At 35.4% G+C, this 16,201-nt stretch overlaps 1 protein-coding gene across 1 annotated transcript in view; it reads left to right on the top strand.

Moving 5' to 3' along the window:
* Positions 1 to 9,800, top strand: part of LOC110291966 (arylacetamide deacetylase-like 2) — a 31,599-nt gene extending 21,799 nt beyond the window's left edge. Inside the window, exons 2-5 of the mRNA XM_021159145.1 lie at positions 1,805 to 2,027; positions 4,796 to 4,865; positions 5,707 to 5,878; positions 9,198 to 9,800. Coding sequence (XP_021014804.1) covers positions 1,805 to 2,027; positions 4,796 to 4,865; positions 5,707 to 5,878; positions 9,198 to 9,800 — 1,068 coding nt within the window. The remainder of the gene's footprint in view (positions 1 to 1,804; positions 2,028 to 4,795; positions 4,866 to 5,706; positions 5,879 to 9,197) is intronic.
* The last annotated feature ends 6,401 nt before the right edge of the window (positions 9,801 to 16,201 follow it).

The raw sequence follows: 16,201 nt of genomic DNA, 5'->3' as shown, positions 1-16,201 counted from the left end.
TAGATGAACATGTGATCTTAATATTGTCTTAATATTGGTCTTTTTTGTTACAGTGTTAAAATTTTTGAATATCAATTTACATCCAAAAATTGTCATAAAAGAAAGAAAGCCATTTGCTAAAATTCTAATTTTCAAGAGCAAATTCATTGAATGAAAAATTATCTGAATACATCAAGCTTAAGCACTCATATTAACAGGTCATCTATTTGTTTATATTTTAGTAGTTAGAAAATACTCAAGAACTGTTTATTACATTTTAAAACTAATCAATTAACTAATTAATTAGTTTGTGTGTTTGTGTGTATGTGTGTGTGTGTGTGTGTGTGTGTGTGTGTGTATGTATGTGTGTGAGCTGGAGGGGAGGTTCATGCCAAGGCATATGTAGAGGTCTCAGTATATCATAGGAGGATCAGTTCTTCTCTTCCATCCAGTATATCTTGCAGGTGTTCATGGTTGGAGTAACCAGTTGTCTACTGTGGAGGTAGAGATGAGACACACACACTCTTCAGGTTGCAACCATCCACTAGACATACCAGAAGACATATTTTTAAAGAACACTGACTCTCCCTCTCCCTCTAGCTATAAATTGTCACCTTGGCAAGGTGTAGCATTTTTGTGCCCATCTTCCTTCTCTGTGAGAGGCATTGGCTTGGTTTGGCCTTGTGCAGTTCTTATGCATGCTGTCACAGTCCCTGAGCTTGACATGTCATGTTATGTCTGGAGGACACTCTTCCTTTGTATTCATTCAGTATCTCTGGCTTGGACAGTCTTTCAGTCTCCTCTTCTGGAGTGATTCCTGAGGTTTAACAGGAGAGAAGGTATTATAGATATTCCTTTTAGAGTTGAGTACTCAGTAGTCTCTCATTCTCCTCATAGTGGTCCATTTTGCATTTCTGTGTTAATCACAATCTACTACAAAAAAAAGTATCTCTAGTGAGGATTGAGAAATGCAATAATCTATGGCTATTACAATAAGTCAATAAGAATACATTTAATACTATATACTAGAGAGGGAGTAGTAGGTTCTTTCTTTGTGGCATAGGCCTGCTATTCAAAGATGTATGATCCAACAGAGGTGCCAGATATGATTTTGTCTTGTGAAATGGACTTAAATCCAATAAGAATATGCTCAATTATTGAAAGCACTATTGCAACAATGGGTATGCCTTGCCAGTCCAGTGGCTATTGTAGTTCTCAGGGTTCACAATGGGTAAAATTGGTGATTACTGTCCTCTGCTGGTAATATGCATAGCAACTTCTAGCCCTATAAAAGTTAGCAAATAGGAATTAAGTTTCCAGGTATGTATTTATTTTTTTGTTTGACAGTTTTATGCATTTACCTGATAAGTACACTTCTCCCATATCTTCCTTTGCCTTCTGGAATCTATTTTCTCAACAAGTAGGTTTTCATGCCTTCACTCTAGTCTTCAGTCCAATAATTTTAATTAGTTTATTGCTTAGGCATTGGAAGCAGATTATTTACTATACCAAAGGTAACATATTAACAAATATGTGGAAAAATGACTACTGCTTCCTAACTAACAAATGACTACTGATATTTTCTCAGGAAGGAATGTTAGATTTGTTGACCCATTCCTTATCCATGATTGATTGTTGATAGATGAAATTTTGTGAAGGTTTCATACAAACATCCACACTGAGATTTTCATGCTTTGAAAATAAAGTTAGGATATAAAAATTTAGAGTTTTATCACATTGTTTATTTTATTATCATCCCATAATTTATATTGTTGTTATTAAAATATAGATGCATAATGTTTAAAATTTTGTCTTGTTTTTATAGGGCACAATAGGTGAATATATAGGTCTTCTGAAATATGAAGACATACTAGTAATGTTATCAACAGTTCACTTTACAAAACCAGTTTCTGATGAAAACATTACAGTGATTGACACAAAATTTAGTAACATCCCTGTTCGTCTGTACTTGCCAAAGAGGAAGTCTGAAAGGCAGAGACCAGCTGTGATTTTCATTCATGGTGGTGCCTTTGTCTTGGGAAGTTACAGTAAGTATAGTTTTATATGTGTGCTATTTATATATTCATATTGAAATAATTCCTGTCTAGAATGAGTTGACAGACATTTACCAGTGCAATGTTGGCTTGAGTAATATGTGTATGTTAACAGAGTTACATTGGAATGTATGCATCATAGTTCACGTTCTTTATATACAGTTTGGTAGTTAAATAACCAGGTAAGAAACAAGATGGTTTTGTTGGACATTCAAATCTTAAATTAACATATTTATATCTTAAACTTGAAAGTACAAATAATATACTTGTAAGTTAGAGTAAGATAACCTAGTCACATATATTAAATAATCACTTATTATGGTGTGAACCAGAAATTGTTAGATATGAAATAATATAGTTGTTGCCATACTATAGCTAATTTTTCCAAGTTGTAGAGTGTGATATAAAAATATTGAGGATTAGAAAACAAAGCATAACTTTGTACTAAAATTATAAAAATGATATAAATGATAACTTTAGTTGAATAGTCAATTCTTGCCTGGAAGTGAGTGTAGTAGCTAAGACAGTGAGGCAGAGATACAGACAGACAGACAGACAGACAGACAGACAGAAACATAAACACATACTATTTTAGTCTTTTGATGACTTATGGATTCACCACAAAGAAAAATTTGGGACATTGCTCCAGTGACATTTTAAAATTGCCATCCTGTCGCCTTACCTGCTCTTCTGGGATATAAGTGCATGTTTGGCATCTCCCAGTCCCCTTGTCTCCTTACCTGTCTTCACTGTCTGAACTTACTGGCATCTTATTCATTACTTTCAGTTCATATTTATTCATTACCCTTCTTCATTACTCTCTACTTACATTCTGGGATAAGACATGTTTATTTTTTGGTCAAAATGAGTCTCTACTTTCCTAATTATATTTTCTTCCAAATCATTATCCGATTTATGTTTCTTGTACCCGAAATTGTACCCTTTGTTGATTTCTAAATATGCATTGTCTTTTCTGCCTTGACCTCTTTCAGCCTCCAGTTCTAATTATTTCCTTATCATTCTTTATTTTTTGAGACTTCTTTCCATGTTTCTCTTTTTTGCCTTTTAATTCTTTCCTAGAACAGTGTAATCTGAAAGAAACCTTTGCTCTTTATTACACTATGACCTTGTATAAAAGAAATTTCTGCATCTTTCCTTTTTCCTCCTTTATCCCTCAATTGTAACTGCAAGATTAAAACAAGAGAAAAGCTAAAACCATGCTGAAATAAGTTATCTGTTTGTACTTTACCAATACTAATATTCTGCACATTCCAGTACTTTATTCTTCAGTAGTTGGTTCCACATTTTCCTTTACTTTATTCCTTATTTTTTTCTACTCTAGCCCCCATACTCATCCTAGTGATATGGTCTGTTTCCCATCTCTTATGTTTTTTTGATGGACTTGAGTTCTGTCAATTCAGTTACATAATGGTCTGCAAAAACTCATCATTAGTGTATCATGTGAATTCCTTAGCAGACACAATTATATCACTTTCTCAAGGAGTATACAGAAAAAAAATTAAAACTCCCAGAAACACAAAGTCTCTCCATAGTGACTACCATGCCCTTTTTTAAAAATAGTCTTTTAGGCTCCTATGCTTTATGATGTCTTCTGGCAAAAATTCTGAGCATCCTCTTGTTCCTCCCCACACTATGTAGACTATCATTTAGATTTATCCCTATTATTTCCTGTTAGGTGGCTCATCACTCTTTTGTCATTCATATTACCTTCTTTTTCAACCTACCATGATGTAAAAATATGGCCACACTGATTATTCAATAAACATCTCAGAAATAGCATCTATTTATTGATAAATCCTATGTCAAACTTTGACATGTAGACACCTATCTTCCCTTTTTGTTACCTTGTCCACTTTCTGCCTCTGCTCCCTCTAACACATTTAGCTATATATGTTTCCCCAAACTCTGTGAATTCTCAGTAAATTGTTGGAAATTTTACTAAAACAACATTTTATTTTTTCTTGTTCATTTCCTGGCAATTACTATTTTTACGTTTAATATGGATGCAAATTTATACTTTGTAAGTAAATGAGTATATGTTGTTATGTAAAAGAACAATTGATATTAAGTTAAACATTTTAGGAGCATATATTTATTTCTACCTCTTTTAAGTTTATTAACTATTTACAGTTAACTTTTTGTAAGAAATTACAAATGCAAGAGCACATTCTTATTTGATGTTAGTGAAAACTAAAATTCTCATTTATATACAGAATGGCAACCTAAAGTTTAACTGTAAATTTATTAAATTGCCTGAACTTATATAAATATGTAAGCCTATGGGGGTTGGGAAACCTCATTAGTTATAACTGCACTAAATAGTACACCTTGTCTTACATTTAAATTGATATCCTGCCATTGAAAACTTCCTTAATAAATAAAAATTATGGTGAATCTCTAAATTTGTGAAAATTATAATGCTGCCTACAATGTCATCTTCAACACAATTGCAGATATTCTAATACTTCTCCCAAGAGGTTTATGGAATATGTTTGTAATGAGTTACAGACAATCTTCTTCATGAGCTCTGAAGGAATGTTGCCTATGACAATACATGATTACTGAATTCCGATCAACGGATCAATAAGTCAATCAATCAATCAATCAATCAATCAACAAATCAGTCAGTCAATCAACCAACCAAACACATTTCACACTTCTAGCATATTCATGACTGTTTCTGTGTTCCCATTGTTTGATATTTACAGTGAACCACTTTATATTTATTCCTTTCATTTCAGAGATGGCAGCCTATGATGATCTGAACAGATGGACAGCAAACAAGCTTGGTGCTGTTGTTGTGGGAATAGAGTAAGAGAAAGACAATACTTACCACAGGCCAGGCACTTACAACAAAACTTGGTCTATTCAGAGCTGTCACCCAACCAACAAGTACACATATCCTATGGGGGTTTTTTTATATTTATTTTTTCTTATAATTTAAGGTCAATGCATCCCCAAAGTCCACATTATTTATTTTGATTTCTGCCATCTTAGACACAATTGTGAGGCCAGAGGAATAAGCATATTTGTTATCAGAGTTATAACATTTCTTAGAATATGAACTTCAGGATTCTTAAACAACTCATTTTGTGTGCAACTAAACTTAAAATTCTCACTTATATACAGAAAGTATACTCATTATATCCTTGAGATATTAGATCTTATTTGACCTGTTTCTAAGCACTGTGAGGAGTTAGAGTTGTTCTTGGTTGTAATTCTATTAGGCAAAAATATTTCAATAACTTGAAAATTCAAGATATTATCCAAATGAAAAGTCTTAATATTATCAACAAACTTTTCCCAACATTTACAATAATATATAAAAGATATGAGCAAATACTTATTACCTTAGGACTTCATATCTGTCCACTGTACTACTGAAATTTTCATTAATAGGAATGAAAAAAATTGCTGTGTATCTTACCAACTCCATAGTACAGAAGTAGACTTACAATCAATGCCTGAAACCCTTAAGTAGAACTATCCCTCATTTTAAGAGAAACATTACCAGTGAGCTCTTGTTTACTGGTGAGACTTAGGATTCAAAGTAGGGCCAACATATCGGTGTATCGGTTGGTAAGAATGAGATATGTCCTTGAATAATTTTAACAAGGGTTTTGTTGTGGTTTTGCTTGATCTACCTTTAAAGCTACAGGCTTGCTCCTAAGTATCTATTCCCAGCTGCGCTTGAAGACTGTGTTTATACGATCAAGTTCTTTCTTCAGAAAAATATTCTTGCAAAATACAGAGTGGATCCCACACGCATCTGTATTATGGGAGATAGTTCTGGGGGTACCTTGGCAGCAACAGTGACTCAACTGGTACGTTGTATGTGTAATAGACATTTTAATCCTAATGCAAAACAAGCTGTGTCTGATTACTTTCATAGTGTTATCTCTGAAATTTAAATTAAACAAGTATGATTATCCATTTGCATGATATTACTTTTGATGTGGCCTTATTGTCTAATGCTAAGGACAACTTTTAAAATTCTACACTTTTAGGACTTTGGAGAAAGTTCAGGACATTGAACCCAGGGCTGTGTTTGCCAGGCAAATACTCTACCAAGGACTATACATTTTTCGCCTTTAAACTTATTATTTCAAAACAGGCTTTTGACTAGATTCCATAAATTGGACTGTAGCTTGTGAAGACCTTCACCTTGTGAGCCTCCCACCACAGTATTCAAGAATTAAGTATTAGATAGCTGTAGTGATAACCATTGCTTACCCTGATCATGTTAGATAAAAGTTCACCAATTGCTTTGAATTGCTCTATTCACTTCAATATAGGATTGTTGTTATTGTTGTTGTTGCTCATACTTCGTAAATTTAAGTAGAAAAACTATAAAGAATTTCTGAATATTTTTGTATAATTATAGTTGAGAAATGTAGTAATATTTTTCTAGTCTGAAACTAAACATTCTACAAGAAAATGCAGGGGAATTCTTAAAATGGCCGCTGGAACATTAAGTGCATCACAGCAGCAAAGGCATGGCAGTGGTAGTTGATTATAGCTGTAGCACTAGGAGTGTGAGGCTGCTTGCTCCTAGCTCCCAAGTCAAGAAGTCTGGGGACATGATTTCGGATATCTACCTTCATTTGTATGTATTCCTCTTTTCTTCTTATGAAGCATCAACTAATATAGAGGTACCTCCACATCAAATATGAATATTTACTCCTTTATTCTGTCTGAAATACCACCATAGACACTCCTAGACAAGAGCTTCAATCTCCACCTCCTACCTGATTCTAACTCTAGGCTAGTTGAGATTGATGAGTAGCTGTGACAATGTGGTAAAAATGTAGATTGTCATAGATAACATCAGACAACATATGCTTAGAAAAATCCCTACTATAAAAAAGTTATGTTGCCAATTATTAAAATTCTTGATCAGTATAGCTAAATCATCACTATCAAGTAGGTAATATTTTGAAAGGCTATCTGAACCCAATAGATGATTCAAAATCCCACAAATGCTTTTGTAGAAGAAAATGAATATTCTGTACCCTTTTTGTTATACAGACTGGCTGCTTCTTCTTATAAAGTAGATGTAGTCTCAAAGTTTGTATTTATTGAATATTACATAATACTTCCATTTTTTCTTTACCTTAATCTTACTATCCAACCAGCAATGTTTCCTTCTTCATGACTAATTAATTTATTTAAAGAAAACTACCCTTGTATCTAACCATTATAAAAGCCCAATGAAATGCCATCTTCTATAACCTAAAAATACTCAAAAAAATGTCTTGAGTCATTTTAATGTTTTTTTTTGGTGGGGTCATCAGTGTACAAAAAGGCTCTGAAGGAGGTCATGGCCCTCTAATAGAAAACCATAAGTATATGTACTCGAATACATAAGATATGGGTTTTGTGTTGTAAATTAACATAACAAACTATTTCATTTATTAAGGGCAAAGATTTTCTTAATAATCTAATTCCTTTCATATTCAGTCTTACTTGTATAAACAGATTTTTTTCACCAGTGGGAAAAATGATGTTAAAGTATGTAGAAACATTGTTTCCCCACTGTTCATAGACACTAGAAACATACACACACACACACAAATACACACACACATATGTCACATGTTAAAAAGTTTATCAAAAGTTCACACAAAAATCAAATAATAAATTGAAATAGAAGTTTGCAACAGAGAATGTTCACATGCTTATCTATTAGGAGTAATTATCTGGCTAAACATCCATCACCAGTCACAGCTCCACAGGTTCAATGCAAGTAAAAAAGCCATAACTATGTCATTAGTGAAGTTTTGTATAGATAAACCCAGTCAATATTTTATCACCTGTAATAAATTGTTAGTTCCTATTTTGTGACCTTTGGATACTTGTTTAACAACCTCTTAGAATGTGCTCTGAGTAGTGGAAAATCTGGTTAGTAACTAGAAGCAATTAACTGGTGACATATATGAAAGACTGACAAGAGTTCTCACTGTAGTTTTGATTACGAGGAAAGGATGTAATAGCAGTCCCACTACAAATGATCTTAATAATCATTGATTATAATTTTAGGAATTCTTATAGGATCGCTATTAAGAATTAAGAAGTCATCTATTTGTCTATATAGCATCACTGCAAGACAGTACCTCTTTGTAGATCTGCAGAGATCTGCTGAAAAGGGGTGGGCTAATACTTAATGATTGCTGTATGTGCTTAATAACAGGAAAAGCATAGTCATAGCAGGAATTTTTCCAAAAATGAATTCTCTTGGGCCTTTCCTATAGAGCAAATTCTGTCATTTTCTGTAAGTCTTTTGCCTTTAGGAGGTCATGACTTAAAAGCATTTTTCATAGCTTAGAACTTCCCAGGGATTGGCAGTAGACACGGTAACTGTTGCAGAACTGCTATAGAAGCTGGTGCTATGGAAGTACTCATGCTCACAGGTAAAATTTAGGTTCACTGCTGCAGAGAGTACAAGAAGCAAAGAATGTAGTTCCAGACTCATGGCACCTCTTATTTCTGATAACAAACAGAGCCTTCATTTCTTCTGATCTTCTGATTTTCACAAATTATTCGCTTGTATTGTTTCTCACACTATCCCACTTAGATAAATGTTAAAAGCTTGCTTAAGCATGCCAAGTTTCATTAGACTTTATATGTAAGGATTGTCGATTGTATTTCATTATATTTGTAGATTTTGTTCATTATATGACCCGGGTCAAAAATTCTTCCGGGGGAACTAGATGTGTTAATACATGGTTATTATTATAGAATCTGGGAGACTTAAACAAGGGAGCACAATGTTCCAGAACAACCTTGAGATATTCAACAAGACTTAATTAAAAAAAAAAAACACAATAGCTGAATTTCTAAAATAACAACCAAATGTAGAATATAATCCAATATCACAAATAAAAATCTTATCATCCTCACAAAGTTGCAACTGATGCTCCTGTTTGGTTGTCCTATGTGAATAAATGTGTGAGAAAGAGAGTATATATTGTTTCTATATGGACGAGAATGGAATGGTACTCTCATGTATCTAAATTAATAATGAATGTCATGAGAAATTCACTAGAGGTTCAGATGGATTTATTGAATTCTGGCTTTTAAAATGAAATTGCAAATCTGTTTCTTTGAAAGCTATTGATTCATTAGACTTCATTCTGTTTTTAGTTACAGAATGATCCAAACTTCAAAGATAAAATTAAAGCACAAGCTTTGATGTATCCTGGCCTACAATCACTTGATACCTTGTTACCATCCCATCAAGAGTATCAACATGGTCCAATTCTGACCAGGGAGATGATAATTAAGTTGGCAAGCCTATATGTGACTGAAGACAAAGATCTATTCCAGGCTGCACTGAGAAATGAGCATATGCCAACAGAGTCAAGACACCTGTTCAAGTTTGTTAACTGGAGTGACTTCCTTCCTGAGAAATACAAAAAGAGCTATGTTTACACTGACCCAGTTCTTGGAAAATTGAATGCTTCCTATCCAGTACTTGTGGATAGCAGGTTGTCCCCTTTGATAGTCAATGACACCCAGTTACAGAGTTTGCCTTTAACATACATTGTCACTTGTGAACATGATCTGTTAAGAGATGATAGTCTTATTTACATCTCACGGCTTAGAAATGTTGGGGTGAAAGTTACTCATGAGCATATAGAGAAAGGAATACATGGAGCCCTATCATTCACCAGAGCTCCGATATTTTTAAATTTAGGATTAAAAATAAGAGATAAGTATATTAATTGGTTAGAAGAAAATTTATAAGTCAATAAAGCATGTAGCTAGGTAATCAATAAAGAAATGTGACAGTTACAAATGGGCACAAAATTAACTGACTTGTGGATAAAGCTTTCTTTCAAATTGAGTAAAGGTTACTGTATATGTTTGAGAAAGTTATCTTCACTTGCTTGATCTTAGAAATACCATTAAAATGAGAATACTTGCTTCATTATTCATATTAATTACTATTTGTTGTTAAAAATGTACTTTGAATAGTTAAAAATGTCAGAAAAGTGGAAAAATATGTGTTTGGTTACATGCCAACATATTTTAGATATTTCATGGCAGTGATAAGCCAAATTTGGAATGTATTGAATGAACAAAATAACTTCCAATAAAAATGGAAAGGAGTCATGGGGACTAGATAGGTTGGCACACTACTCTCCAGCACCCCATTGGCAGAGAGGCATCAGGTAGACAGATTTCTCTGAGTGCAAGACCAGGTTGGTTTATGTAGCTAGTTCTAGGACAGCCATTGGTGTTTAGTGACACATTGTTTCAAAAAAAATGAATAAAAAGAAGACTAAAGAATAGAAAACATGAATGAGGAGAAGTGCAATAAGGTACAATTCTAATGACATTTGTATGCATTGAGCATTGATCTGTACTTCTGTTATCGTTTTTCCAATCATGTCATCTCTATCCATTAGCATAATCTGCTCAAGGTGAATTAAATTAGTTGTTGTTTTCACTCACTCCCCATGAAATTTATATTCTGCTTTTTATAAGAATACTTTGTATATTAGAGGAAGTTTACTTGATCACATACTGTTCCTAAAAGTTGAACATTTGTGCCTAACTTACTCTTTTGTAACATCAAATTTGATGGAAACCTATGTGGATTGTATTTATTGTGGGACAATGCCTCTTAATGCCATTATGTATGGTAGTACCCACTGAATTATAGATTGTAGGTAGAATTCTTTATAGTATTTTTTTTTGAATTTTGTAATGAAGCATTGTGCACACTGTATATTCAGAGAGTTATGTGAGTTGATGATCTCCAGACATGTTTGCTTCCCTGTGATGATAGAACAAATACTGCTATAAACACAAATCAACTCATAAATAGCTTCATTTCTACTTGGAAGCATTAAAACCAATGTTCAGTTTTATGATGTCCTGGTAATTCTGCTCTTTGTGTATGGTTGTTGGACATGTTTGGTGCTTTTTTCATAATGCTGAATAAACTCCGCATAATAGAAATTGTGTCTTGTGAATTTACTTGGTAATGAAATCCTCATCTCCAAACAGATTTTCATTAATGTTTTTCTGCAGCTAGAGCTGTTTTGTTCATCTTGAGTACGATTACTTCATTGGCGTCTTAGATTTCTCCATGTGAGCCTTTTCCTTGCCATCCAGATACTAAGCTGTGTTAAGACCATGACGAAAAGATTGACTAAAAGATTTCTTTGCTGTTGTCTGTGAAGCTATAACATCATAAGTAACATTACTCTGCTTGTTTCATTTGTGAATGAGGAAGAGTATTGTCATGATATCAAACCACACTTGATGAAAATTGGATGTCTTCAGGAAGTATTGATCACAAATTGAGGAATAATTAGAAAGACATAGGAAGATATGGTAAGGTTCCTCAGTTGACAGCTTTTTGTTCCAGAAGATATTTGAGGAAGATACTTGAAGAGGGTCAGAAGAGGGTATTTAAACATAACCAATAGAAGAAAGATGAGGACCCAGAGTCCCATAAACCACCAACACAGACCCTCATTGGCAGACTTCCCACTTAGGGAGACAAGAAGAGTGTTTGAAGTAAATCTATTACTTTTCTTTCTCTGTGGCTTGGTGTTATGTCATTCCTGGATGTTCAACTCTTTGTTCTTTACATAGAATGTTTTTGGAAATTCCCTAGAAACCACATGCACCATTACAACAGTATTGGACTTTCAGTCAGAATTTGAGAAGTACTATACTCTAGATTGCTACACCTAACTGCAAATTGCTGAGAAGGAATCAGAAGTGGCTAGAGTAGTCTGGTACATTCAGGGGAACTTATTCACCCCAAACATTAGTATATACGTCATCTGCACTAGGAGTAAAAATATTAGGAGACTGGAGTTGATGGGATGATAGGCTTTGATCCTAAAGCTAAGTGAAGAACTCTCCTGAAGACCACGAATGGGGCTTTATAGTCACTTTTCAGTGAAGCAGCGCTGCAAACTGGACCCCAAAGTACCATTATCATTCAGGAAGAAAAGGTAGAAGAGGGCAGAGTCCTTGTTCAGTATGTGTGGGAAAGGCCCAATGGGAGGCTCCTCTCTGTGTTTGATCACTAACATCATGCTTTGGGGCCTTTGCACTGTGAAATAGCTAAGCATAGTTATCCCATAGTAAGCTTGCTAGTGTAAATGAAGAGTTTCCAAAATTCCTCTCTGTTTCTTGAGCCATTCTATCAAGGAAGAAATTCTTGAATCTACCCTGAAGTTTCCTCAAGTGGAGAGATGAACACCATTCCAAACTTGCTTTGAGTTTGATTTGAGGGATGCTTGAAATTCAAAGGCAGATGGCTATGAGTGAGACAGAGAGAAGTTCTGTATGTAGAAAAGTTCACTTGGTGCTGGTATTCCAGGGCAGGTGTGGCTTTAACTGTTTATCTGGAACTCACATGGCTACTACAGGCTTGTCCTCACTCACCCTAAAAAGCTTTAATAAAGAGGTATGAGTGTTCTGCCTTAAAACGTTACCAACAAATTCCTCACTTGCCCTGCACCTCAACTTACCAGGAACTACTTGAGGTATGTGATATCTGAGCTGTGAGTGAAAGTTCCGAGTTGGTAGTAGCAGCATCTTCTTTGCTGGCTCCCTAACATAATCTCACCTTAAAAATGCCCATCCACACACCATACTCATTCCTTAACTTAGGCTTTTTCCATGTCCCTGTTGTGTGTGCAATGTTCTCTGCTGTCTTTACAAGTCATTGAGCTATGGGATCCCCAAAATGTTGGAGGCATGTAGAATAAAGTAGCATAAATACTAACTGTATAGCAGAGTTGGAATTCAGAGGGCAAGAGCTTGCCTGGCATATAAGAGTCCCTGCATTATATCATTAGCTCTAGAATATAAATCATGGCTAAGGTTTCCACACGGTGAGCATATGCAGGCATGGGTTGAGAGGTAGCTGGACTCTTTTCATGCTCTGGGAATATTATGAACATGTTGCAGGCCTCTGTGTTTCTCAAAAACTTAGCATTTTATGACAAATATTATCAGTGAAGAATGTAGTTTCAGGAAATCTTCTAGACACATGAAAGAACACATTTGGTGTAGTAGAAATCACCCACTCCTACACAGTAGAATAAAAGGGGGTCACACACTGGAGTTCTGGAGTCAAATTGTATGGGTTTTTTGTTGTTGTTTTTCTTCTCCCTGGTTCATATTTCCCATAACTAAGAGGCAAGTGTAGCATCTAGTTTCACTACATGCTTTAAGCTGGATTCTAATTTTCTACTTCAGACACTGTCTCCCTTACCCTGACTCTGATGTTGTCTCTACTGAAATAGGAATCTCTGGAAAGTTGGGTATATTGTTATCTTAATGGAAAATAATGTTCTCATAAATATCTACCAGTTGTGCCAGGGACCCTTCTATCTTCATGGTTCCCTAGTCTATAGACAACTTTTCCTCCCAATTAGATACCCTCTGCAATACCAGGTATGGCTTTACACCATGTCTCTTTGGAATCTACAACCTCTATATTGATTAAATCAGAGGAGAAATCAAGTGTTTTGATGGTTACAGCATCAGATATCTTGAATGCAAATGGAGCTATGGGAAATGAGGCTGAGTTCCTACATGGAGGGGTATGAGGGTGAAATGACCTAAGAAAAACCAAAGGAGGAGACTGGAAAATGGAAGATGATTGAATTCAATGGTAGATGAGAAAATCACATTACTTGTTCTGGCCTGTCATTACACAGAATATAATGCTCCATCTGTCATTGACAATTTGAAGATTGAATATGCCGCTAGGTAACCTAAAGAGAGTGGGAAAGGGCAGAGCAATCAAGACCCAGACACAACATTTCTCTTTCTACTGCCCTTTTTGAAAATAGATCAAACTTGTTCCAAGATCCCTACAAAGCTGCTACATAGCTGCCTTCTCAAACACAGCAAAATTAAAACCTTAGCCACTCAGACAACACCCCTGCACACGCGTGTGTGGGCGCGCGCGCACACACACACACACACACACACACTTATACATATATGCATATACATCTATATTTATATACATACACATTTGTCAAGATGACAAGATGCATAGCTCCAGTGTTTCCTGAGATGTGTGCACATGTGTATTAGTGTGTGTGTGTGTGTGTGTGTGTGTGTGTGTGTGTGTGTGTGCATTTTACTATGGAGGCAGGCAGCAAACATCTTGAAATTTTCTGTGTTCTCTCCCCCTGTTTTTGAGAGAGGATCTTTCACTAAGCCTGTGTTTTGCCATTTGGGTTTGACTGACTGTTCAAGAATGCCTAGGCATATGCCTGTCTCTGTCTCATCAGTGCTATGGTTAAAAAGTTTTATGTTGGAGTTTTATGTTGGTTACTAAGGATCTAAACCTAAGTCCTCATGATTCTGCTCACTTTACCTATGCTAAGGATTTACCATAGGGAACTTTTGATGATTTTCTAAGAGTTTTGGGCAAGCATCTATTTACTTTAGAAATGACAGATACAATAGATCAAAGCCATGTTTCCTTCCAAGTCTAATTTGATGAGCCAATGAGTTTAATTTTGATTAATTATTGAAACATGGGCAAGAGAGTTGGGAAGCAACACCACCTAAGAAAATTCTCCATCCCCAGTAATTACTATTTATGCATGCCAGGGGAGTGGAGGGACTTCAAGTATGCACCAGAACCCTGATATACTATCAGTGTGTCAATCATGAACTCTGAGCATTTCTGGCCCTCTACAATGAATGGTAATCAAGTGTATCTTGTGAGGTTTTGAGTTATAGTAGATGTTTGTCTGTAGTGGCAATGAGCATGGCCACACCCTGAGGAATCAGTTGCACAAGATTAAAACAGTTGACTTACACAGAAAATGAGGATAGAGGAACAAGACAGAACTGGTATGGCACTCACATCAGTCTATTCCCACAACTGAAATCCATGGGGGAGAAGAAATGGCACAGGAACACTGAATTGTAGGTGGTCTGAGTGGTTTAGAGAGCCACCTAAGTGATGTGCTTATAAATGCCAATTTCAGTTTCCCTAAAATATTTTTTAAAAATACTTTCTGGCGCTATTTCATAACTCTAATCTGCACCTGGTGTGATAAATGTGCTGATACTATTTTTCCCCTACTGTAATCCTGACAGTAGGGAATGAGACCAAAGAGTACCACAGCAATGAGGTTTCTCTAATGGTACTAGGGATATCTCACTCTTCTCCTGAGTGGGCATTGTTGTCAGAGTGACCTTGCTTTGCATCACATGACTGAGCTCACAAAGATAAAAGAACAATAGGTACTCACATAAGCAGTAGAGTCAAGACTGTGGCATAATGATTAGGTAACTAAAACAACCCAGTCTTTTTTTTGTTTGTTTGTTTGTTTTGTTTTTTTATTTTTTTATTTTTTTGGTTTTTCGAGACAGGGTTTCTCTGTATAGCTCTGGCTGTCCTGGAACTCACTTTGTAGACCAGGCTTGCCTCGAACTCAGAAATCTGCCTGCCTCTGCCTCCCAATAAAACAACCCAGTCTTAACTCTATCAATAAATGGACAACACATAAGGCTTTAGTTAGGTAATTTATATGTCATGCCCTTTACAAGCACATAGCAGTAAGCCTGAGGGTCTTGCACTATCCAGTCTTACCTGTGGCTTCTGTACACATTCGAACAAGGATCTACTATTCCACACTTCATTCTGTCACAGAACACAGATTCTCTCATTTCTGACAGTGGTCAGCTACATAACCCTACTCATACTACAGTTATATAACAGATATCAAGATTTGGATTACCAAGAGGATCTGTGACTTCAGAGGAGGCACCTCAAAGAGACCTATCTAATTTAATCAGCTAATATAAAATATGATAAAGTCAGAGACAAACAAAAGACCAAAAATGCTTAGTGGGCTGGTATATTGAAACAAAAAGCTAAGGAAATATTGGTGAATTATTCAAGCAACAATGACAACAAAAAGGACTTGTCAGCATTATAGCAAACTAACAATATTATTGAAGCAATCCAAATGTCACTTAACTTATTTGAATTATAGCTGTCAATTACCAATACCATTATACTCATGATACCATCATTAAAAAACAAATTGAGGAAGATGCACAGGGGGCATCTAAAAGCTACATCTTCACCTGTGTCTGGAAACAACTCAGATACAAGACTGACAAGCTGATGTTGGAAA

The sequence above is a fragment of the Mus caroli genome, unplaced genomic scaffold (genome assembly GCF_978045245.1).
Source record: "Mus caroli unplaced genomic scaffold, Mus_caroli_1 scaffold_3, whole genome shotgun sequence".
NCBI classification, from domain to species: Eukaryota; Metazoa; Chordata; class Mammalia; order Rodentia; family Muridae; genus Mus; species Mus caroli.
Note: the sequence above shows the minus strand (reverse complement) of the source record. Positions and strands in the feature narration are given on the sequence as shown.